Raw genomic sequence first — 26,106 nt, 5'->3', positions numbered from 1 at the left:
GTTATGTTTCCCATGCTCACTTAATTTATGCACGTGAAGATCAGATAAATAACTTTTTGCCCCAGACTTGAAGTGAAAAAAAAATTTTTTTTTTAAAATAAATGTAAAAACATTAACTGAAGTATTTGTTAGAAAATCAAGCTGTAAATGTAAATTTAAACGTTTATGACAGACATTTATTTATTTTATTTGTATCCTGCCTTGATTATTTTTATAAATAATATGGCAGTGAAGTGAAGTGAATATACCTAATACTCCTTCCTCCTCCTATTTTCCCCACAACAAAATGGAAGAAAGATGGGAAATCATAATTAATGTTCTTCTGCTTCAGTAGAGGAGCATCATGGCAGAGAAAGTTGAAGGAGGCTCAAGGAACAAGAAGAAAACAGGGTTTCTCAATAAGGATGGTAAAAACTGAAGACTGTGTGAGGGACAAAAAGAAAATTGGAGGTAAGAGGTGTAAGAACTTGTACATTTACCCTGCAGCATAGTACAGAGCAAGCAATCCTCTTCAATTAATTAATTAAATTTATTTATTGCAAACATTTCTGTACTACCTGTTTGAATAACTCTAGGCAGTTGAGCAATTATATTAAAAATATCTATCAAATCAATAAATATTATTAATTTTTTTTAAGTCTGCTGCTGTTTTCCATTCAAAATCACTCCTTGAGTGTCCTGCAGAAGATGATTGTTTAAATCTGCTTCTTAAAGGATAAAAGCATAGGGGAAACTCTTTAGGGGATAAGCTGTTCTAAAATGAGGAGGTTGCCAACGAGAATGAATTTTTTGAGTGCCCACACCACAAACTCTCTAGGAACGTGTATCCACAGCATTGTCTCCCAGGCAGATTGTGCAAGGCAGCAGATTCTACCTGGAGAAGACAGTCTCAAGAATCCAAGTTATACAGGACTTTATGGGTAACAACCAACACCTTGAAGCGGCTCAGAAGCCTGCTGGCAACCAGCGGAGTTCTCATAAAATAGATGTTATTCTGCTGAACTGACTGTTGCACACAACAAACACACAGCTGCATTCTGTGCCAGCTGCAGCTTTCAGGCTGTCTTCAAGGGCAGCTCCACACAGAAAGAATTACAGTACTCTTAGAAATGACAGAGGTATGAGTCATTGCCTTGAACACCTTCTGGCCCAGGGACAGAGGCACTTGGCAGACCCACTAAAACTGACCAAAGGCTCTCATAGCCATGGCTTCTACATGTTGTTCTAGCTGGGCTGTGAGTCCAGGAGAATTCCCAAACTGCACACCAGCTCTTTTTGGGGAAGCGCAACCACAAGCAATACAGTAGATAGATCTTCCATGGAACCAGAGGGCTTCTGTTCTAATTGTACTCTGTCTTGCAGGGATTTAATTGCAGTCTGTTTCACTGCACCCAGTCCTTTATTGCCTCCAAGCATTAGATCACATTAGGTCTATCACATACCCTGTTTGGCCTAGTATCAAGAGGTAAAGCTGGCTATGATCAGTATATTGAGGATATTAGGCCCTAAACTGATAGATCCCCCAGAGATTTCATATAGATGTTTAATAAGATGGGAAGACAGCCAAGCCCAACCACTCCTCCCCCAGCAACAACAACTGGAAATGTCCATATGGGAGTGAGCAGAACCACTGCAAAACAGTGCACCAATCCCTTGCAGGTGATTCAAAAGATTATCATAGTTGAATACCACTAAGAGATCCAACAGGAAGGGGAGAGGTACATCACCTCCCCTCAATTCCTGACTCAGGTCATCCCATGACATGCCTGAACCCTGACTGAAAGGGATCCAAATAACTTTTCTCATACAGGACTCTCTGTTGTTGGAGCCCAACCATCTTCTCAACAACCTTAAGAAACATAAGTTGGAAAGTGGTCAATAATTATTTAGGACTCTGGGTCCAGGGACAGCATTTTGAGGAAGGGATGCACCACAACCTCCTTCTAGGAAAGTAGCACTACTCCATCCCTAAAGATACATTCATCACCTCCTTGACTCACTGTCATGCCCCCTCTAGCTGTTTATATTATCCAAGAGGGGCATGAATCTAATTTACAGGTGATCATGCTCATGCTACGGAGGACTTCTTTAGGTATCACAGGCTTGGAAGAGCCCCAGATGACCTCACCAGACATTGCCTCTATCATCTCATGACAGTCTTTTTGGATTCCAGTGCCATATAATCCCTTTGTAAATAAAAATAAATAAATATATGAGACTGCCCATCCAGTGTCCAGCTCAGAAGTGAATATGAGTGATTTTGTTTTTAAACTGCTTCACAACTGTTCACAGAGTCTAGCAGAAGCATCCTCTGGGGTCCCAGAACTTAGGAGGTTCTGTGGTTATCCTAAATAATGCTGCCCACTGAAACTCTGAAGGCACTATTAGCACAGGGAAGTACTGACACTCTTAATGCCACACTGTAAGCCCAAATGTGTGCTCACACCCTATCTGGTTATCTTTCATTCTCATTTTTCACCAGTGCTGTTTTGTGTGTCTTTTTAGGCACCATCTCCTAGAGTTCCACAGTAAAGCAAGGTGCCATCCTGAATTGGCACCATCAGAAAGGCCACTTGGGGGCAACCCTATTAAATGCTCAAGCTGTCTCTGTATTCCAGAGTTCAACAAGGCTCAATAAATCTCAGCAATTATTGCCCACTTGATCACTGGGAAATACAAGCACCCACTGGAAAATAATCGGATCCTTCAGTTCCTGGGACTGATCAGCTTAAGGAGTACATACCCCCTATAGAGGTCAGTAGTGGCCATGAGTTCTAAGGTGGTTAAATTACAATGGCAATGGAATTAATGTCTTCCACCCTGAAATCACAAACCAGTTGCTTCTGGTGTGAATTCCAATCCCATGCATAGCGGCCTCTATCAGTTAGTGCCATGACAACTTGAAATAAAGACCATGAGTGGCCATAAATTCCCAAGCCCTATAACCTCTGGCCATACAACCAAGGCATGTAGGTTTAAATTCCTTAGCACAAAGAGCCTGGGGGAGTCAATTACCAGCACAGTAATGAAACTGAGCAGCTTGGGCAGGAGCTATTTAGGCAGCAAGGGAGACAACACTCAACAAAACTCCCAGATTGTCCCCAGCATCCCACTGCACATACAGGACCTCACACCTTGCCACCTGTGAAACAAACACCTGGTCACCATCAGGTTTTCATGGAATATTACCACCTGGAACCCAGCTGGGCAGATTTCAGACAGAGGCACCCTCTCTCCATATCTATCCAGGTTTTGGTGATACATGCCAGATCTCCCAACTCCTCCAGCATCACGTTATGGAAGACTAAGTTCTTATTACAGGCAGACTTAGCAGTCATTGGAACCAGCGGAGTCCATGGCCTCTGCAATCTCTCCCTTTTCCTGTAACAGATTGACCCTTAACTTCCATTCTATTTTTCTCTGTGCCTCACAACCACAACCCTCCCCTTATTTTTCACACCTTCAATTGGCCTACCTACCCCCTTGACAACTATCACCCTCCAACTGCAACACTCTTATAATGGTGACCTCTAACCCAACTACTATGTCATGAGTACTGATGGTGAGCAGAAGGGGGCCTCTATCCAGGGGGGAAAACGCATGCGTAGTACTGAGGAGTTAAGCAGCCATTCAAAGAGACACAGATCAGACCCGCCTTAACCTTTGGGGTTTATCTGTCTGGGTTTTTCTCACGCTTCTTCAGTTTGTTAAGATTTTCTGTCTAATGTAGCAGTAATAAAACACTAGAGACCTATTCCTTGTCTCAGCGTGGTTCCTGATTGTTAGGACATACTACCTAGCTAGGGCTGCTCCAATAGAGAAGAGTGGGCTAACCTCTCTCAGCCAGACTCCCAAAGCCTTGTCTTGTATGGTCCTTTCCCTCTCACACTCCCAGAGATGGGTCAGCCACACCATCCAATTCTTGCAGTTCCTACCCATGTGCCATCTCACCCCACTAGACAGGGCACTACCATGAGAGGTAATGTGTGGGGAAGGATATATGCCTGATCCTGGTCTTTTGCTTCCCTCACCCACAGCTGCTTCTTCAGGGTCGAATCCCACCAAGCTGATAATCACAAGGGAGTCTGAGCAAAATGTTCAGTCCACCATTCTCTTGACTAACACAATCTAAGCCCAAATCAAAAGTGCAAGTTGCTTTTTATGACTGTTTTTAATCAAATACATTATTGTCTTGAATATTTCTTAGCTTAAAAAAGTAGAATATACATATTTGAAATAAATATATGACTATAAGCTAACCATAGAAGGCTAGGAGATAGCATATCTGCAAAGAAATGTACATTTTATACAGGATATTATGTAAACCCTTACATTCAAGCACATCAATCACAGATGCTGTTCAAAATTTCTGTGTGTCTGCATCTATCTGCGTGTTTTTATGTGTGCCTATAAAATAGTATCCCCATGAAAAGATGCACCACTGTTAAAACTGTAAAACCTTTTTCATTTTTCTGTAAATAAACACCAATTCCTATCTTGAAAATAGGTTCACCGAACACCATTAGGGGGGAAAAAAATCTGGCATAGCCTACAAATGGAAGCAAATGTGGCATGCCTTTATTTCCTGTGTCCACAGTTCAGCCTAAACACACCCAGTTGTACTGAGATGCCGCTTGACCCAGCTTGTGTGCCAAGGCAAGCTCAAGCATGTTTAGCCCCTGCTAAACTTTAATGGTGGAAACTGCTAGATTCAGAAGTTTGAATAATGCAAGGCGTCTAGTATGACTATGGCAAGCCAATACTCAATATTATTTCTCAGTTGTTTGTGCTCTGAGAGCCTTCCCTGTTTTTATTTAAAGATTAAAAATTAGAAATATGAGCTTTATAACTGATGTTTTAATTCAAATTCGTTACAGTATTTATTTTTGTGGAATACATAGATTCCATCTAGAAGTATTGGCAGGGAACCCACCATTCTTTAAATTCAAAAGAGACACGGAGCATTAAACAAAGGAGGGAGGACAGAACATAATTTCTCAGTAGGAACTGTCCACTTAAAGGCAGAGGAAGCTATGCAATGCTACACTAAATGTAATGGTAAAAGTGAATGTTTCAATTACAGAAATGCTTTAGCATTTGATCTCTGGTCCAGAATAATGATATTAGATAAGAAACCAACTTCAGTGGATATTTCCAAGGAGTAGAGAGATATGGTAATTGCAAAACTAAATACTGATCAAACTAAAGAATTTTTCTGAAGCATAACTACTTCTATGGTGTCTTTAGAATCAGGTGCTTTCGATTAACCTCCCTAGCCTACAGACCCAATTTTTAGGAATCCACTGTGTAGTAACCTGGCCATGACTACTTAACCTTAATCTGGATTGTTATCTTGTGTTTTTGGTACAAAGGGAAAGAAGTTGAAAAGTTTTAATGTTTTTCAGTGTAAAAATGGTTGCTTATTATATGGCAGGGGAAAAAAGATCTGCAGAAGAGAGCTCTACAGAGCCATCCATATCCAAATACAAAATCAGTAATGGGATAAGCTGGATGGGATGTCACTGTTCAACAACTGCAAAGCTCACTGTTCACAAAATAGCTAAGGAGAAACAAGAGTTAACAGCATAAGCATATTCTTCTGAAAAAGGCCAAAAACCCATCCAGTCCACATCCTGTTTCCCACAATGACTAACCAGAAGGGAAGCTCCAAGTCAGGGCATGAAAGACACACACACACACACACACACACACACACACACACACACACCCTGTTACTTAATAATACACTATGAATCTGCAGGCTCAGTGCACATGATACTCAGCTACAACCTTTGATTATTGAGAGCTAACCTAGATGTGTTGTAAGTTACTAAATCCAATTTCCAATATGGGTATTTCTGGTCCAGATGGCAAACTGCAAACATTTTTCCACGTAAAAGTGACGTACATTATCTGAGGCAGGGGGATAATATGAGGGTGAATGCATATCGGCTTATAGGTTGGTAGCCAAACGCATCATAGGAATACTGCTAGAGTCTCCAGATCGCCTTACTGGCTCAAGGAATTGATACCTTTGTCGGTCAATCCAAAGGGAGTTTCAGCTTCTCTGCCACCACTGTAAAAAAATGCTGGCAACTGGAAGTGCAGACCTTCAGCTCTTCAATGAAAGAATACCTGGATTCAAGCAGTGCTTATTTCAAATTGAACAGGTCTGCCTACCAATTATCTGCTACTGGCCTAGTAATCCAGAACTTGTGAACGTGCTTGCTTTGATTATTCAGAGGAAAGAAAGAAAAGCGTTTCGCTTCCTGAGAATAATTATTGCTATTATTTTTCACATATACTGGGTTTTGATGTGTGATGCTTTTGCTTCAAGGTCGCCTGGAAGCCAAGGCGTTCTCTACTGATTCCTATCGGAAAGTACTGCAGGTCGCTTCAACTTATTAGCAGTGTTCTCACGGTATCTTAACCGAGATCACCTAACCCAGTTTCTTGGAATTGCACGACACACTGAGCCATCGCTACCCGTATTTGGTCTGCACTGGTTCGCACAAACGCTAGTCTGAGTTTCAGCAGACGGCGTGAACAGTCCCAATGCGCTAGAACCGTCGTTTCGTACTGTCCGAGGTTCCCTGTCGCCCTTCAAAAGTTTAGGATCTCCTGGTACCCGTTCCCATTCCCGCCCCCGATTTCCATGCTTCGGGAAAGAAATACCACACCATCCTGTTCCAGTGACGCTTTTGGTACACACTTCTTCTTGCTTCTAAGCATTTCAATTTTGGCAGCCAACTGCAGCCCCGCTTCCAGCCAAAGGCGCGGGGGAAGAGCGAGAGCGCTCCCGACCGACCGGCCGTCCCTTCCCGTCCAAGCCAGCCCACGTGATGAAATACACCGCCGGCCCCCCGGAAAGGGTGGCACTTTCTTGGGCAACCGGCAGGGCCTTGCCGTGACGCGCCCCTCCCCCGCTCCTGGACGGGGGCGGGGAGAGCTGTGGCGGGGCAATCACTCGGTTAGGCAAGCGGCGCAGACGGCCAGGTCAAGGCGCCAGAAGGTTCCCCTTGCCTTCTCTAAGCGCGCCCTGGGCGCCTCAACCCAACCCAACCCAACCCAGCCCAACCCTTCCCTTCCTTCCTTCCTTCCTTCCTTCCCTGCCTGCCTCTACTGCGCGGATCGAAGCTCCGGATGCCGTTCCCCGGCGGCTTATGGTGGCTGCTGTGCTGCAGGCAAGGCTTCACCTTGCTGCGACGCGACTATTGTGAGGCAAGCAAGGGGGTGGCCGGTGAAGAAGAAGAAGAATCCTTTGAATTACGCAGTCAAGGCGATGAGGTGAGCTGTGCGCAGGCGGGCGGGAGCAACCTCAGACCTTCCTTCCATTCTTTTGGGAGTGTACCTTACGCAGAGCTAGAAGGAAGATAATCTGTCATTTTTGTGGTCTTGGAGGCATATGCGTGTCTCAATTCGTTATTCACTCCCCTCTGGTCCGGACTCAGATCTTATGTAATTGCTGGGATGCGATTTCCCATAGGTTAACTAATAAAATAAAAACTAATAAAAAGTACTAATAAATAGTACTTGGACATTCTTCCAACTTGGAAGGTCTTCCCATCTGTGCGGCTTCACTACAGCTAAGTATCAACTTGGAACGTGCTCAGCAGCATCCAACTCTGGTCTTGAGTCAGATTAAATGTGGGCCAACATTCTTCTACTAGTAGTTTTTTTTAAGAGTTGTAAAGGAGCATGCCTTGATGTTGCCTTCCCAGCCTGATTCCCTTCAAAGTATGTGGCATTACAGTACAGCTCTCATTGATAAGATAGCTTAATATGTCCAGATTCATTTTTGGAAGATATTTCGTTATTCTGGTGGAGGGGTTCTATCTTTTTTGATAGCGTAATTCTCAACCTACCCTTTTCCCCTTCTAATCTGTTTAGTTTTCTCAGTGTTAACCCACAAGGATCTATTATATCTCTGTAGCTAATGGCCTTCCTACTATTGTATATGCTTGCAGATAAGTTGAGAATTTTAGGTGCCAAAATACACCCAAAAAATCACATTTGGCTTATCTGCGGATGGGCTTATTTGCGAGTATATACAGTACATTCTCCTTTTTTTTTTTTGCGAATCCATCTTCCTTAGATAAATCAAATTAACCTCTAAATGGGGAACCTGTGAGCCTCTAGGTGTTGCTATATGATAACTCCCATAATCGATCAACATGGACTATGCTGGCTGAAGCTATCAGAGCAGCAAAATCTGGAGGACACATGTTCTTCACCTCTGAATTAATCCAACTGCAGGAGTGGTTTGCTGGCCAGGTGAGCAGAAAAATTAGTGTTTCCTCATATTTATGTAATGCCGCTACCATGAATTATATAGGACAAGCTGTTGTCTTGGATGCTTGGAATTTCTTCCTCCCAGTTTGTTTCCTTTTAATTATGGCAGAGAGTCAAAGAGCTGGAAGCTCAGTCTCAAAGTGATGGAGAGCAAGGCTGAGTGTTGATTGGCATGAACAGCTGGCATGTAGAGCCCATCAAAATGTTACCAAAGAGTTCATAGTAGGACCTTCAGGTCTTCCACCCTATATTTTGCTTTGCCATTCCTCTGCCACCTCCATTTGAAGCTGGTCATTCCCTTCAGAAAAAGTAGCCAAACTAGCAAGATGAACTGTTTATTCCACCCCTATTTAGCAATTGTCCAAATGTGCATGGGTATGCAAACAAGCCCTATTTGCAGCTTTTTAAAGCTGTCACATCTTTTTCTGATTTTGCAGTTACAGACAGGTGCTACATTTGCACTCCCACCTGCTCCAAACCAGGTTTTGGGAATCAAATATGAAGCACTTAACAGCCCTGTGTATTTCCAGAAAGTAGATTCAGGTTCTCTTGACTGATGTGAGGGATGGTTCGATTTCCATGGAGGCAGTGAACTTCGTACCTACTGAACTTAATACTGCCTTTATCACATATCTAAATCCTTTCTCATTCCAATCAGGTTCAAACTGCTGAGCTTTAGTTCAAATGAAGCCATAGTTTAAAGGCATAAAGATGCCTATACTAGGGCAGAAAGATTTCAGCCCCCAAGGAAATCTTTCCTTTGTCTGGATAATATTTTTCATGGCGTCACTTCTTGGCACAGTGAAAAGGCCAGGCTGTCCTCTAGGACAGAACTAAATTGAGGTGTGGGTGGCTGGCTGGCTGGCTTTAAAACTCCAAAGGATCTTAAAAAGTTCAGCTTAACTCAGAGCTCAGATGTGCTGAATACATTTTCTTCTGAGGAGTTTCTCTTTCAGGCTTTCCTAGGTAGAAGGTAGGCCCTGTCAAGATGAACGAGACATAACATGTTGAGGCAGTTCAGTATTGCTGGTAGAAGAAACTGGCCTGCAGTTCCTTTGTTTTCTACAAATCCGCTATTAGAACTCCACAGGCGAGAAAGCACTAACTCTTTTTTAGAGGAGCATCTGTACAGTGGGTAGTAACCTTGACTAGCCAGCCTATCCCTATCTCTAGCTGTATTGTAGATTTGTGCCCTTCAACCTTCACCCACCCCACCAGTTAAGGAGAAATTATGAAATTATCACTGGATGGCAAGTTGGGGGATGGGGGACATAGATGCCCTTTGCTAGAGATATGAGTACAAGGAAGTGCCAAGTGGGAGGTGGGATATTTAAATACATGTTACTCTTGGAGCATTTCCTCACCCGCATTGCCTGGTAGTGGCTGAGGAGCACTTGCTGCTTAGTCCTCCTGAGCAAGAGCATTGGAAGCATGTGTGATCACCTAGAAGTAAGGAAAGGAAATGTGCCAAATCTAGCCCCCCCAGCAGTGACCTTATTGTGAGAGTTGAGGGCCTTGATGGGGCCCATATCAAAAAAAGTCCTATTGTAGCCAAGGCTTCCTTCCCCTGCAAGGGGAGAAGGGGAAGGAGCAGACAAGCCCTGGCAGAAGACAGGAAACTATAGTCTCAGGCACCTAATACATGCGAATGCCCGAACATTGGGCAAAAATGGGAAGTGAGTTTGAGATGCAGCTGGGAGAGTTTGGCGAAACTGTAGGATACAAAGCATTGTACAGTCTAGACACAGCCCCCACACAGATCCCCCTAGTGAGGAATAATTCTGGATAAGCCCCAAAATCCATCCTCCTATTTCCAAATGATCAAATGGAAGGTTCTATGAATCAACAGCCCTCCTTTGCTCTTCCCTGATATTCAAGGAAAAGAGTGCCTCTGAATCTACCATTTTCACTTAGCTCTAATTGCTAAGACCCACTGATAAGATTAGACCTTCTTCCCTTCATTGGTCTGTTTTGAAACAAATGGCTAGCTGAGGATTACAGGAATAGTAGCCTAGTACCTACGGTAAATGCCAGGTTGGAGAAAGCTGATCTAAACCCGTGGCTCCTGCATCTTCTGGTAGCTAATTTGCTGAATTAATTATGCAGTAATTAAAAAATCTCTTATTTGCTACCCCTGAATCGTCTGCCAGCTTAATAAAGAGATTTTCAATGTTTTTTCTCTCTCCATATCATGCATATCATACAAACCTCTACGACTACCCCTCTTGTCTTTTTTGCCCCCTAAGTTATATGCTCAGAATGTTGCTGTCTATGGACTTTTGTATGAAGCTCCCAGAATCTTCTGACAGATGTGAGGTTACCATTTGTCAATTTGGAGAGACCAGAAAGTGAAGTCAGTCATGTAATGTTTGACAACTGTCAGATGAAGCATCACCTGAGATTGCCCCCTTATTCAGAGGGTATCTGCCATGCTTGAGATAGATCATCCTCTCACCCCCACAAAATGTTCTGCCTGGAGGCAGAGCTGAAAGATGGAGCAAATGGAAACACAGACGCTCTATTTTAATCAGAAAGGCAGAAACATGGAAATACATCTAAGTGTAAATGCCGTTTCAACAAATATAAACTGCGTGAAAGGGCAGCTTTTATTTTTTGTAGTTTGTGGGCTATTGTACCCTTGAAAAACTTCTTCCTGCCATTGTTTCCTTTGTAGAAAGGCTGTACTCTATAAATCTTTGACTGAGGCAGCATTTGAGGTTTTAGTCTAGCATTCCCCATTCCGTTCAGTAGTTTTTACTTAAGTTTTATGTTCTAACTATGTGTCATAATCTGAGTTTTTTTTCAGTGTGGAATGGAAGTTCTTGGATTTTACAGCCCATAGAGTTCTACTTGCCAGCTCTACCAAACTGTGCAGCACTATTCTATGCATTTATTAATAGTAATATTTGATCAGATACAATTATGTAAACGTAGCCTTTATCTAGGTTCAGGAGCAACTTTCCCGCTTTAACCTCTTGTTCCATATTTATTGACAGTTTTTCTTCACTATTGATTTTCAAAAATACTGTTCTTCTCAATACTCCACATATAGTCTTTATTTAAGTTCAAACATATATTTTCATTCCACTTTTAAGGTGCAAAATTCCAAATAAGAGGAACATTGATTTTAAGCTGAATGATGCCTACTTTAATTCCCTGCTCATTTTTTAAAAAAATTAAGAATGACTGTTTTTCCGAGGGAAGTCCTACGGCACTTTAAAAATTAATGACCTTTTTGTAGCATAAGTCTTTATTACAGTCTATTTTTCAAACAATTTTCTACCCTGGATCATTACAACACACTGCCATGAGTGTTTGATAAGCTACTCTGAATTTTATAAATCAGAATTCACAATTGTAATAGAATGACTAAGCCTGTAAGGGGAAGACTGGTGGCTTTACAACTTCTCCCCTTAAGCCCTTTGGTCTCCACACCTCCTACTTTGGGGTAGCAGCTTGGCAGTTCCTGTTGCCACTACCCCTTTTTCTAGGGGAGCTTCAACTGTCATGTTTCCCCCTACCTGTGCTGTGTGAGAGAGGTAGGGCTGTCACAATCTGTACTGCTTTTCTGGTGAGTGAAAAATAAAAATATAAGTAAGCACCATAATTTCATAGCACAAACTCCGGGCCATGTAGCCTGGAGGATTGTGTCTAAAATATGATTCAACCCTTCTTTGAAATCAAATCTCATCAAATATAAACAAAATCAAACTGAACTGTTTTTAAAAAAGGAGAAATAAAACATACATACTCTTTTCAACTTTAAATTTTAAAAATGCAAATATTCAATGTTAGTAAAGATAAATGACAGCTGTTCAGGTCCCAGTGATATGGCCACCATCTTAAAAGTTACAAAAGAAAATAAAGTGCTCCCAGTAGATCATATGATGGCACTGGGCTGTTACAATTGCATATTTTCTTGCTATTTTTTGGTGTGGTACTAAGTCAAGCCTAATGTTCCCAGTACAAATAAGGAAACTGTGTAACATCAGCCATTTCCCCATGTCAGGCAGGACATGATGATATTTATTTTATTTATAATCTGTATGCAACTAAGAGCCATGCTTTGGAAGGTGGATTGTATGTCAGAGCCTGTGAAAATGTGTATTGTATGTCTGAGCTGGCAGCTTGTGCAGGCCACAGTCCTGAACAATAAATATACTTTTGTCAGAAAGGTATCTTCATTTGGGTAAGAATTGGGCAACAGGTGTTTTATTGGGCATGAGGGTCCTCTGCTTACTTTCAGTGCTGTTGAGGGAACCCCACATAGAGAAAGAGTTGGAAGAAAAATGGGGGGGGGGTCAAAAGAGAGAGAGCAATGGCAGGAATGGGGGGCAGGAATGCTCTACAAGTGGTCAGACTATCCCTCTTCAACTCCTCTCATGCCAAACATTGTCTTCTTGGTAGCTTTGAACATATCAGAAGTATGATGCATATAATGCACCTTTTTACTGTTTTAATGAAAATCTGTAGTGTATTCGAAAGATTTGAAGTTTCAGAATTCTCTTTTTAATTGGTGGGAATTTAATTCAGGACAAGTTGCATGTCTGATTGAAGCTTTTTTTTAGAGGTGTTTGCTTCCTAAAAGTAAAATGGCTGTCAACTGACTGCAGTTTCCTGAAGGAGAGGGAATATATGTCATTGCTCAGTGTATTTGTGAGACAGAAAATTGCTGCTGTGTGTGAGAGAGTGTGTCGACATTTTTATAAATAGTATAAATGTTATTATAATGGTACAACAATGTTCGGTTCTGTTCTCTTCTGTCTCCTTTATTTAGTCAATGAATTTCTTTCACAATAAACAAGGCAATTCCAAAGCAATTCTCTTAAACCAAAGGAATTTTAAGGCTAATACAAATTTGCTCTTACACCTCAACCCTCATATTCTACTGTTGTAAGAACACTGTTGTTGAGGTATCAGCACATGACCAAATTTAATAAGATATAACACTAAACTCATGATTTTGATTTGCTCTCTTATAGAGCTGAAGAATGGTAAAGTTGTACATATTCAGCATTACTGAAATGTTAGATTTATAAATTTATAAATTCCAAATTCAGTAATTGATTTCAAACAAAGCTAGCCTGTTGCAAAGCTAATCCCATGCACATTCAGATATGCCTTGTCTTTTTCAGGGTCTTTTCCCCTCATGATAATAAAGACATTTACATCATAACTGTTTTCAGAAGTGCATCTTTTTGTACATTCTCAACTTTTTTTCCCCTTTCCCTCCCTGTGTGTACAACTGTCCATTGTAATGCATGCCATTCTTTCTCATACAGATTGAAAATAATGGGAATCAGTTAATATATAGTTTAGCAGCTACAACCTCCATAGTCTCTTTACTAGTTTCAGTACTCTGGGAAACCGGAGCATGAAAGTTGTGGCTGAGAGATGTGGGAAGCACTATATAACTGCAAAAAAGCTAAGTTGCAAGCAAGAACATCATGTGAGATGCTTTCTAAGTGCCTCAGCCATAATTTAAACCACATTTTACAGCCTAGATCCAGCCATATCTGCAATTCAGAATATGATTTTAAAAAGTGAATTATGATGGAAAACAATTCTAATTTTTATGACTGTCTCCTAGCCATTTTAATTTTTTCCAGTTCTTATGTTGCTTAATTCTTCCATGCTCTGTTGATGGCTGTTGCTAGTCTCCCCGCCTTACAGGATTGTGATGATCTATGCCAACTTGGGCCAAGTTACAACAGGTGTTAAAATGCCACAGGACAGTTGGTGTCCTGTCCATTACTTAGTACCTGTTGCAGTAGCTCCCTGCTTTCCCCCATTCAGTTTGACTTTATATTTAGTCTCTCTGTCTCCTCCCTGCAGCTCAGAACAAATCCAGCATCCTCTTTTATTAGGGGGATCTGTGTGGGGGCTGTGTCTAGACTGAACAATGCTTTGTATCCTACAGTTTTGCCAAACTCTCCCAGCTGCATCTCAAACTCACTTCCCATTTTTGCCCAATGTTCGGGCATTCGCATGAATTAGGTGCCTGAGACTATAGTTTCCTGTCTTCTGCCAGGGCTTGTCTGCTCCTTCCCCTTCTCCCCTTGCAGGGGAAGGAAGCCTTGGCTACAATAGGACTTTTTTTGGCTGTATCTTACTCAGCAGTGTGCTTGTGCAATTCTGAACAGACTGGAGCCCAACACCGAGGTCGGCTAAGGATACAGGAACTTGTTCAGCTGCTGCAGCTTGCGGGATGTGAGAGGGTTGGCTAGCTAGACTCTGGCCTGGGAGGGGCAATAGTGCAGACTAGGCAGCCTGGGAAAGCTGCAAATTAGTAAATTACTTCCTTGTGGGGTTGGGAGGTGTCCCGCATGTATGAATGTTATTATGCATTCCCATTCTCTGTTTAAACAGCCTCTTGCTTTTGAATATATAAATGATGAAATTGCAGGGCTGGAAGTATTGTCTATCTTGGAATTCTAATTTCTAACCCTTCCAGTGTGTCTTCTGCCCTCATTCTCCTAAAATTTAACTCTCACCCCTTTTATGTTCAGTTCTGAGTGAATCCTGATGATGTTCCTATTTCTTCTCTTTCTCTCTCTCCTCACCCCCTTTTTCCCAGGACTCTACCTTACAGGTGAACCTCACTCAACCCAGTCGTGCTAGCAGTTGCTCCGAAAGGTGAGCAGTGAAGGGTTGTAGATGCGGGAGGAGGGAATATAGTGAAGGGGAACCAGCACTGCAATGGGGAAAATTTTGTGAGTGCACAGGAGAATGGAATTGCTGCATGTCTGGCAGAGTCACAGTTCTGGCTATTGCGCACATAAAAGAAATGCAGGTACTTGATATTCATTTGACTGACTCCTCTAGAACCTCCTCTGTTCCAGACCAGAAACTTTCCATCCCTCCCTTCCCTATTCAGTACTCTCATCTTGGTTTCTCCTTTGAGAAGGGATCCGTCTTCAGGCTTCCAGCTGGCAATATGTTAAATTGGGAAGCAAAAAGAGGAGAAAGGAATGGAAAACATTATAATCTTCATGATTACTTCACACTTTAGGGTTCAACCCTAATATTGGGTATAATTCCCAAGTCTCCCCTAAGACCAAATTAATGCCTTCCAAGTGTACCTGCTCTCTTCGATCCTGATGTTTTCAGTTTGTTCTCAGCTGGAAAGCAGAAGAATCCATGGGAAGAATTCTGTCTGGTGACCCACGCGTCTCCCACTCTGCTTCCGAGCTAATAGTTCCCAGCTGGGACAAGGCATAGCCAAGAAGGAAGTGACTCTTTGGGCGAGTGACTCCCACATCTTATCTGTTGCCAGAGTGGGCCTGGGAAAAGGCAGAGGGAAGTAGAAGTTTCTTTTGTGAGGATGAGGTCCCTGGGATTCTGCCCCAGAAGGTAGCTGGGAGAAAGGGAGAAGGTGAATGAGACAGAAGCTTAATTGGGAACAGGAAGACGTGAGAGCAGAGGACTTAAGAAGGGCCCAAGAATGTACCTAATTTGTTCTTGAGCCCCAACGCCTAATCTCAGTACTAAGACAAATCAAGTAGAAATAGAAGAGTAGTAGATAATGCCCTGAGCATGTGCAGAGGTGAATTTTCTTATCAGTTAATCTAGCACCTGGAATGTGTAATTTTAAGATAAGCTTCTGAATTTTTCATTTTTGAGAGCCTTGGTTTACCAGATAGATAGGGTATTTCTGAAAGCAGTAATCTGTGGGGTTGGACCATATGTAACGTGCTATAAAGAATCATAAATAGGGAGGACGAAGCACTTTCCTTCCTTTCCTCTCCCCCCGCCCCTTTCTCCCTCAATGCACAAATGCCAAGATCTCTCTCTCTCTCTCTTCCCCCCTCATCTCAGGCAATCCAGCCAGCATCCTCTCCTCAACTGAGCTCCTTCATTTCCCAAATTCTTGGCAGCCCTTCTATATAAACAGCTTATTTTTAGTCTGAGGTTAACAGTGCAAAATCTCAGACCAGTTTCCCATAACTGTGGAAGGAAGAGGGTTGGGGGGCAGTATCCCCCCCCCCTTTTCTTTGAAAAAAGGGGAGCAAGTATGGGAATAGAAGTGTATAGAAGATAGAACCCTCTGAGAAGACACCAGGAGGTTTTCCCAAACTTTTCAGACTCCAGGCTCACTTTTAGCCAAACCATGTGTGTTGTTAATACTGTACTGCTATTGTGACCTACTTAAAATCTGTCTGGAACCAGTAGCAGCTCCTGATCCATCAAATGAAAATCAATGGTTTGGGATAGATAACATCAGGATCCCAGCAATTTTCTTTCTTCTGGGGGCAAAACTGAAAGACATCTGGGTCTAATCTTAAGGAAAGATCAGTGTCCTTTCATTTGTATGGATGTAGTTCAGACTGATGCCTCTCTCTCCTCCTCTGTTTGCTACCCTCAGGTCTTTGCCAGTGACCGAAGAGACACACAGGCTTATTACAGAGAAGACGTGTGGAAGGATGCAACATGAACCTGATGCTATTGTGAAAGGTGGGAACTTAGACTCAGGTTTGTTCGTTTGTTTCCTTTTCACTCTTTCTCCTATCTCTAAGAAGGATGGCAGGGCCATCTGATGTCATCTAATTTTTTTTAAAGGTGGGATTATCCTGTAATTTAGAGGAATGGCAGCTTCCATCTTGAAAGGAAACAGCTTCTGGTCTGGGAACTTGCACCAAAATGAGTACCATAGTCAGAACTTGTATTGAAACCAAGACACCTTGACACTATTGAGTAGTATTGTTTCCAGTTTAAGCATTATTTTGCTCCAGTTTGCAATTAGGATACTCTGTTCATGCTGAGAAATAGAGCTCAGGCTGCAGAAACCCGTATCTTTAATCTTTTGAAAATAAAAAATCTAAAGGATATTAAGGCTGAGGGGACCCAGTTTAGTTTTCTTTTTCTCATCTTCCAGGTTGGCTGCAGCGAGAGGTCCGAGGAGGTATTAGAACGCCCTGGCTGCGTCCTCGCAAATACTGGTTTGTGTTGACAGAGGAGTCCCTAGACTACTACAGTGGGTGTGAGGTGAGCGCCCAGCGTCTTGGGTCCCTTGTTCTCACCAGCCTCTGCTCTGTGCTATGGCCCGACAAGCAAACCTATAAGGAAACAGGTAAAGATTGTCTGCTCTTGCATGGTTAAAGAGGTTCATGCTCAGCTTTTAATACTGCTGTGATATCTGTGTGACAGGAGGAGGGAATCCAATGACTTCAGTGAAGGCTTGATTTTCTGAGTTTTATTACCAGGCTATGGTCTGCTTCTAAGATATCCATAGTGCATAGATTTATTTAAGAAGCATTTTAATTTTTTTGCCCCCTTTCACGCATTGAAAATATAATCCACACATCTTTAAAATGTAAGAAAGTAGGTCAGATTTCCTTGTATTTGTCTATGATTACGCATGTGTCTTCGTGTTAATTACATATTGGTACTTCTTTATCCCACTCTTGCAGGCTACTGGGCAGTGACGGTTTTTGGCAGAAAGCACTGCTACCGGCTCTATACGGAACACTTAAATGAAGCTGTGCACTGGGTTTGTGCTTTGCAGAAGGTTATCATCAGCAAGGCCCCTGTGCAGACTCCCACTCAGCTTCTCATGCGTGACATTGAGGTGAGGAACAGAGTGAGCACAAGGACATGCTGCTGGGACTAGGAATGGGGGCCTGTATCTTTGGTTAACTAGCAATAGGAGTCTGGGAGAGTTTTTGCAGAAATAGGCAATGGACACATTCCTGTAGTGGCTTTTCCCTGAGGTGGGGGTAGAAAAAGGGATAATCACATACAGTGTTTCTTAGTGGACTAGGAACTCTTTATGGTTAGATCAATAGTTTGATTTCAATGTCAGTTTTAATTCCTCAAATTGTTTTAAGCACATCAAAATATTTTGAGGCTTGGTTTTTAAGTGGTGGTGAGCAGATCTTGTTCAAAAGGTGCTAGGGTTGCTGTTGTGGGGAAAATAGGAGGAGGAAGGAGTATTAGGTATGTTTGCCACCTTGAATTATTTATAAAAATAATAAAGGCGGAATAAATAAATAAATAAATAAGTTGAATTTTAGTGACTTACTTGGAAGTGTAAAGATAGTTTCTGTTATTTAGTATCAATTAATCTCCATAGCTGCACAACTGTATAAATAAGTTATCCAGTCCTCCTAAGCGTTTCCATTATAAAATACAGACAGAAATTGGAAAGTTCCTGAAACCCACACACACTGGGTCAGTCACAGAAAACAGCAACTCCTGAAGGGCCATGCCCTCTACAATGACAACAGCCATCTTAGCACATTCTGCTTAGGAGGGTACTATTTTGGACACATGGCAATTCCAGAGATTGGAACACTAGTCCTAAGAATTTTGCATGAAATACATGTACATGATGTTAACTTCAGTAATCCTATTGAGTAGAAATATAGCCTAGATCTCTCTCTCCCCACTTTTCCTCTCATTATTCCAGGAGAACCGCAACAGCCCAGAAATCTTGGATCAAATTTATCACAATAATCCCATCCTATGTTACACAGCTGGCCCAATCTATGCCCCTCTCCTGCCCTTCCCTTATGCAGGTAGGTAGCCTTTTCTTGGCTAGTAATCAGCATCCTTAATTTGTTGACTTCATTATTGTTCTATGTTAAAGCTGTGCTGCTTGTGGTGTGGAAAGCTGTGCTTTCAGAGGTGGGGAAACTTACCACCCCATTAAAATTTAAGATGACAGAAAGGAAACGTTATTAAATATTTGAAAAATTATATCACCTGTACTGAATTTAAATTAGATTAAAATAAATCCCACACAACCCAATATTTAAAGACCAAATGCAACCCTTGACCTAAATACAAACTGTGTGCCCACGAAATGTCCTGACCTGTAAAAGGCCTGGGCAGTTCTCCACCTACAGAGGAGAAAATGAGAGCAAGGGCTTGGGCAGATCTAAATGTATATTACCTAATTGTTGCTGTCTTCTTATCTTCTTCCTCCTACCTCACCCAATTTTGCAGCTTCAGGTGGCCAAGGTTATTCAGGGCTTCGTGATGAAGCTGTCAAACTGTTCCATTCACTACAGCAGCTTGAAGAAGTGCGAGATCCAACCCTCCTCATGCAGGGGGTCCTGCAAACCTGCCATGACCTTCCAGCCCTGGTGGATGAAATATTCTGCCAACTGGTGAAACAGACAACAGAGCCACCTATTCCAGGGGCACCCACAGATTTGCGCTACTGGCAGCTGCTTGTGTGCATGAGCTACACATTTATACCTTCTGTACCTATACTCTGCTACTTGCATCTGCATTTGCAGCGGTGAGCAGGGGAAATGGAAAACAGTGTAAAACATGTCTAATGCAGAAGTGGGAAATTTCAGGTGTTCCAGCTGTTGAAGAACTACAACTCCAATGACCTTCACCATTAGCTGTTTTAGTTGGTGCTGCTGGTAGCTGTAATACAGCAATAGTTGGATGGCCACAAGTTCCCATTCATAGTGTAATACTTTGGTCACAAACTTAAAGCAGTGAATGCAAAGCATCTGGCAAAAAATATTTCACCCCATCTGAGGGAAGTGAAAGGGTAGGAGTGTCTGTGTACAACATCCTTCTTTGTTCTGTCCCCAGTAGCTCTTATTCACAAGGGTGTGAACAAAGATGCCCTCCCTTTTTTAATGTTTTCAGAGACAACATAATTCCAGTTGCCAATAAATTTCCATTAAGTCTGCTTATGGTCTAGTAGGCAGGAAGTGGATTAGAAAGATAATTTATTTGACAGATTTGAGCAATGTGCGAGGCAGATCTTCAGAAGGAATCTTTTTGTGGGTGCAATTCTTATTATTGAGACTTTATGGAGCCAGTTGCCTAATACCATCTCTTCCCTGATCCAATAGGATGGAGAAACAGTTCCCAAGATCACCAGTGACCCACTATGGACATTTAATCACACAAGCCCTGCGCGAAAGCAAAGGACGGGAGTGTGTGCCCTCCTTGGATGAGATTGCAGCACTGATAGGAAGCCAGGAAATAACACATTCCACCCATTGTCCTGGTACTACCACCTGCTATGTGGCCGTCACATCTAACACTACAGTCCAGGAGGTGAGCAAGACCGTGGGTTATTGGGAAGGGGACAAGATTGCTTAATTGGTAGGATGCAAAAAAGGCTGAACATAGGGTCTCACTGATGCTAGCAATATTACTTCCATCTCTTTTTAGAAACAGCAACTTCTACAACTCTAGGTTCTTACCAACAGCCAGGAATTGGTCTTATGTAGTATAATTTCTTAATTCTGTAGTCTGGTGGAACAATTCGATTATTGACTTTTTATTATCCATATATATTCAATTAAATCACTCTCTTCCTCCCCTCACCCCATTTACCTTTCCTCAGCATGTTTGACACCATGACCTTTGGAGCACTAAGTACCTTCCTGCTGGACATGGCCAGGCCTCCTGTGATCCCCACTGTCACCTCATCCCAGGTGACCCAAGACCTGATGTTGCATTTGGGTATGACCTGCAGCCCCAACTCATTTGTCTTCCACATGGAGAGCTGGCAGCATAAGCACCCCTGTTCAAAGAATGTACTAGATAGTTTTACCAGGTATGGAAAGTATTTCTCATAAAAACATGTATGTCAGTCACAGCTAAACTGAAAAAAGGGTCCAAGAGTCAACAGTATGTTTAGAATCTTGACGGTAAAAAAACCAAGGTCCTGAGCTTGTCTAGCTGCAGCAACCACTGTGGCATCAGACTGGGTTATTTGAGGGATGGCCTCTCCCCAAATACATCTACCAATCCCATTAGATTCTTCAGAAGAGGCGTGCTCTGGGTCCCGTCTGTTAGGGAATGCCATTTGGCAGGGTCCAGGAAGAGAGCCTTTTCTGTCGTTGCACCCACCCTTTGGAGTATCATCTCCTAAATCAGATTGCCCCTGATCCTCCTGGCTTTTCTTAAGGACTTTAAGTTGTGGTTTTGCACTGGACTTGGGGATCCAGGTGTGTGGTAGAGCCTGTACAATGGTTGTGCTGATCACAATTGGTTTTTTATACCTTGGCTGCAGATTGTGTTGTATGGGTTTTTACATATGATTTGATATTGTACTTTGTTTTTAATTGTTGTAAGCCAACGATTAAATCATGTATTTGAGATGGGCAGCTATATAAAAATGAATGAATGAATGCAAGCAAGCAAAAATAAGAGTGGCATGCTGTTGCAGTGGAGGAGTCTCCCTGTCTGGCTGGGGCAGAACTAAGCAAAATAAAAATTCAAATTTGCAAGACTTTAAAGGTACAGTTTGGAAACAGTGCAATCTGTAAGTCAGAAAAGCCTATTGTTAACTTTGAAATGGTAGGTAATATTCACTCAAAGTAGGGAGATGTCTCCTTGCCTTGATGGACTGACTTGACTTACCTATCTGTTCTAGCTATGGTGGGCAAGAATCATACTGGGAACCTGTGAAACTATGGTTCAGCTATATGGTTCTCTCAACGTGGACTAAATCTCTGCAACAGCCAGCAGTGTAGACTGCTGTTTAGTGCTGCAGGCAAGGGTCATACTATGTGAGGGGTCAAGCCCAAAGTGGAGAATATTACTCCAAAATTAACATGCATTTACTACCACTCTTTTGTTTCAGCCATACAAGCTGACCACTGGTAGCAGTTTGCCTACCTTTAAGGAGACACTCAGAATTTGAAGGGCAACTTTGCCAAACATGCATGATGTCCCTGCTTCAACCAGCTGTTTTGTATTAACCTGCTTTAATCTTGCTATGTTCACCTATCCTCACCACCATGTGACCTGCCTCCAGGGCCTTTTTTATTGGGGCATTGTCTGTTGGACTGTGGATCAGCTCTTCTTTGGCCAAGCAACAAGTAGAGAAGCAAGAACATCTACACAGTAGTATCCTGAAGGCAGCCACTTCTGTGATATGGGCCATCATGAACAAACGGAAGAAATAGAGTATGGGACAGCTGAAGGTCACAGAAGCCTCCCTGGACCAGGTTGGAAAGTGATTAGCTTTGGCTCTGCCCTTTCCGGTGTATCATCAGGTGAGTTATTCCATCTGGAGAATATGAAAACAGATTGGTATATTTGGACAAAGCCAGTTACATGAGAAGGGCATGCAGAAATATTCTAAGAGCTTGATTAGGGCCTTTCTGGACCAGAAAAGGATTATTTTCGCTTTAATAAGAACAGTTGATACGTATGAGAATTGTCCAGTCAACTGAGATAGCGTGACATTTTAACATCTCATGATGGGTGAGTTTTGCTTTAATTAACATATTACTGAAAACATCCCACTGTTCCTCCACCTTTATACTTAGTTATCCAATGTATCTCATTCCCAATCCCAAGGTTGCCTTGTTCTACACCCAAGGGAATGCTAACCTTGAGAACTTTCAGGTGCAGCTGCATGTTCTTTGATGTAATTGGACCACACTGCCTAAGTGATGAAATTCCTGTCATCCAAACAAAGTATACACTGTGTGCACAATCATTAGGCAAGTTGTATTTTTGAGGATGAATTTCATTATTGAACAACTACACTGCTCTCAGTCAATCCAAAATGTTAATAAACCTCAAACCTGAATATTTAAGAAAGTAAAAGTGAGGTTTTGGCTTTCTTAGGAGCATATCTATGTGTGCACAATTATTGGGCAACTATTGGTGTGCAGAATTATTATGCAACTAAATGAAAAACAAAAATTCCCCCATCTCACTTGTTTATTTTCATGTTAAAATGAGAATAATAAACAACTTAAAATTTACAAATAAACATTTCTGACATTTCAAACAAAAAATCAGTGACCAATATAGCCACCCTTCTTTGCAATAATGGTCATAAGCCTTCCATTCATGGAGTCTGTCAGTTTCTTGATCTGTTGACGATCAACTTTTTATGCAGCAACCACAGCCTCCCAGACACTGTTCAGAGAGGTGTACTGTTTTCCTTCACCGTACATCTCCCGTTTGAGAAGGGCCCACAAGTTCTCAATAGGGTTTAGGTCAGGTGAGGAAGGGGACCATGTCATTATTCTTTCATCTTTGAGGCCTTTACTGGCTAGCCATGCAGTGGAGTACTTTGATGCATGCGATGGAGCATTGTCCTGCATAAACATCATGGTCTTCTTGAAAGATGCAGACTTTTTCCTGTAGAAAGTGTCTTCTGAAAATTGGCAATAGGTTTGGGAGTTGATTTTGAGTCCATCTTCAACCCGAAAAGGTCCAACTAGCTCATCTTTAATCATACCAGCCCATACCAGTACCCCACCTCCACCTTGCTGGCATCTGAGTCGAAGTGGAGTTCTGTGCCCGTTACTGATCCAGCCACGGGCCCATCCATCTGGTCCGTCAAGAGTCACTCTCATCTCATCAGTCCATAAAACCTTTGAAAAATCCGTCTTCAGATATTTCTTGGCCCAGTCTTGCTATTTCAACTTATGTGTCTTGTTCAGTGGTGGTCAAGTTTCAGCCTTCCTTACCTTGGCCATGTCTCTGAGCACTGAACACCTTGTACTTCTGGGCACTCCAGGTAGGTTGCAGTTCTGGAATATGACAGCACTGGAGGATAATGGGTTCCCGGTAGCTTCATGTTTGATTCTTCTCAAATCTTTGGCAGTTAATTTGTGTCTTCTTTTCTCAACACATTTCTTGTGACCCTGTTGACTATTTGCAACAAAACGTTTGATGGTTCTGTGGTCACGCCCCAATATCTTAGCAATTTCAAGAGTGCTGCATCCCTCTGACAGACTTTTTACAATTTTTGACTTTTCAGTCAGCTAAATCTTTTTGGCCCATTTTGCCTGAGGAAAAGAAACTGCCTAATAATTATGCACACCTTGATATAGGGTGTTGATCTCAGGCCACACCCTCCCTCATTACACAAATACACATCACCTGATATGCTTATATCCAATAAGCATTCAGGTTTATACAGCTTGGAGGTGGAAAATATGCATAAAAATGATATGGTCAAAATACTCACTTGCCTAATAATTGTGCACACAGTGTAGTAACCTAGCAGGGAGAGTTGGAAAAGTTTATTTGACTTTGAAGTAATACCAATCTAGAACTGAAGCGCTACTCTTGATAAGTAGTCAGAATCATGTGTCCTTACTGTATATTGAGTTTACAGAAATCACGTACAGCTCAATAAATGTAGGTAATACACATCCTCTCTCCTAGTCTACTTTAAAAAAAAAATTAAGTTTTTTTTTTTTTTAACTATCTGGAGTTTTGTATACACCTTGTCCAAGAAGATGAAAGTCTGTTCAGTATGACAGAAGGGACCAGTAATAAATGTAGGGGCGTTGAAGACAGAAAGCTCTGCATACCTCCTGTACTATTCTGAGTCCAGCTCCAGTACAATGTGTGATTTTTGGTTAACACATAGTATGTTAAATAGTAAATACAGAATGGTATAAGGATGTCTGTGTTTGAACTCAAGTGTATGTATGTATAAACCCCATATGTGGTTTGCTTAAAATGGCAAGTTGGTTTTATCCAACTTTGGCAGATTTGAACAAAAATCATATTCTTACTGGGCTGTTAATTAGCCACATATGCTGGTTGACTAGAAGCAAAGTTCCACAGAAAGTTCCACTTGTGCAACTTACCTCAATTTTTCACTCAAAACAGCTGCAACGTGGTATTTCCAGCTATATGTTCTCTGTTCTTAACATTCCTCCAGCTTTTCTGACTGAAAGCATATATACCAAACCCTTCTTGCATTTTCTTTTTGTTTTGGGTTTGTCCAAGAGATGATACTTGGAATGGCAGTTATATGCTGGGAGGACACTAGTGTTAGCTGCCACCAGAGACCTGTTGCTTTCTTTTTTCAGATGAAGAGAATTCTGCAGCATCAACAGACAAGCATGTTCAGCATCAAGAACTTCCAGTAATCACACGAACAGGGATGCATTCCCCCAAAATGCCAGTGATGGAATTCTGATTGAGTTGACTCCTGTGTCCTGGCAGGAGTCTTGTGGTTTTGGATCAGCATATATTCTGGTCACTGAAAGGAATAGTGATATTTTTTGCTCCTAAGGAGCTGATAAACTATGTCTTCTGTACAGAGGGATTTGCTACTCCCACGCCTAATCTGATTAAATACTTTTATACAAACCGTGTCCTCATCCTGTTCTGTTTTAAAAAAGTCAACCTTTGTTCCCAAGAAAGTTGAAGATAGCTTTACTGCTGTGCCTTTCCTTCAAATCACCTGGATTATACCTGGCACACTATTCCCATTGACACACCCTACTAAACAAAGATTGTTGGAAACTAGACAGACCCATAACGTTCTCTCCTGTGGTCGTCTCTTAAGAATGTATAGTAAGGGGTAAAGCGATAGTAATTATTTAGACTTATTGTGGGGTGTTCATTAAAAGGGAAGCTAAGCAAGGGTATGGGTTATTAAAACGTTGGGTGCAAACCCCTATACATTAAAGCCAAAGAATACAAGCATGTTTTTCCATGCACCAATATCTTCCAGTGTTAGATAAACAGTGAGTACATAACCTAGTTGATATTGTTTCCACAGGAATCCAGAAATTGTGACCATGTTTTAAAGTCCCCAAAGGAAAAAAAAATGCTTCCAAGCACTTGCAACTTACCACATAAAAATAAAGACAATTGCTTATAAAATACAGTTTGGTTTAGTGGTTAAGGCAACAGGCTAGAAACCAGGAGGCTGTGAGTTCTATTTCCACCTTAGGCCTGAAAGCTGGCTGGGTGACCTTGGGCCAGTCACTCTCTCAGCCCAACCCACCTCACAGGGTTATTGCTGTGGGGAAAAGAGGAGGAGGAAGGCGTATTAGCTGTTGGCTGCTTTGACTTATTTATAAAAATAATAAAGGGGTAGAAAATAAAATAAATAAATAAAAT

At 41.9% G+C, this 26,106-nt stretch overlaps 1 protein-coding gene across 2 annotated transcripts; it reads left to right on the top strand.

Annotated features, from left to right (window-relative positions):
- Nucleotides 1-6,941: 6,941 nt before the first annotated feature.
- PLEKHH3 (pleckstrin homology, MyTH4 and FERM domain containing H3) lies at nucleotides 6,942-25,347 on the top strand. Of its 2 annotated transcripts, none has more exons than XM_063300439.1 (11): nucleotides 6,942-7,287; nucleotides 14,870-14,928; nucleotides 16,658-16,764; nucleotides 17,168-17,362; nucleotides 17,703-17,860; nucleotides 18,701-18,809; nucleotides 19,240-19,537; nucleotides 20,112-20,319; nucleotides 20,612-20,824; nucleotides 22,031-22,271; nucleotides 25,065-25,347. In XM_063300439.1, the coding sequence occupies exons 1-9, from the start codon at nucleotides 7,144-7,146 to the stop codon at nucleotides 20,618-20,620; spliced, it is 1,287 nt and encodes a 428-aa protein (XP_063156509.1). In that variant the 5' UTR covers nucleotides 6,942-7,143; the 3' UTR covers nucleotides 20,621-20,824; nucleotides 22,031-22,271; nucleotides 25,065-25,347. The 2 variants fall into 2 exon arrangements, with proteins under 2 accessions (XP_063156509.1, XP_063156510.1); XM_063300440.1 differs by having other exon boundaries at nucleotides 6,944-7,287; nucleotides 16,658-16,746.
- The last annotated feature ends 759 nt before the right edge of the window (nucleotides 25,348-26,106 follow it).

This window comes from Candoia aspera, chromosome 4, assembly GCF_035149785.1.
Source record: "Candoia aspera isolate rCanAsp1 chromosome 4, rCanAsp1.hap2, whole genome shotgun sequence".
NCBI lineage: Eukaryota > Metazoa > Chordata > Lepidosauria > Squamata > Boidae > Candoia > Candoia aspera.
Note: the sequence above shows the minus strand (reverse complement) of the source record. Positions and strands in the feature narration are given on the sequence as shown.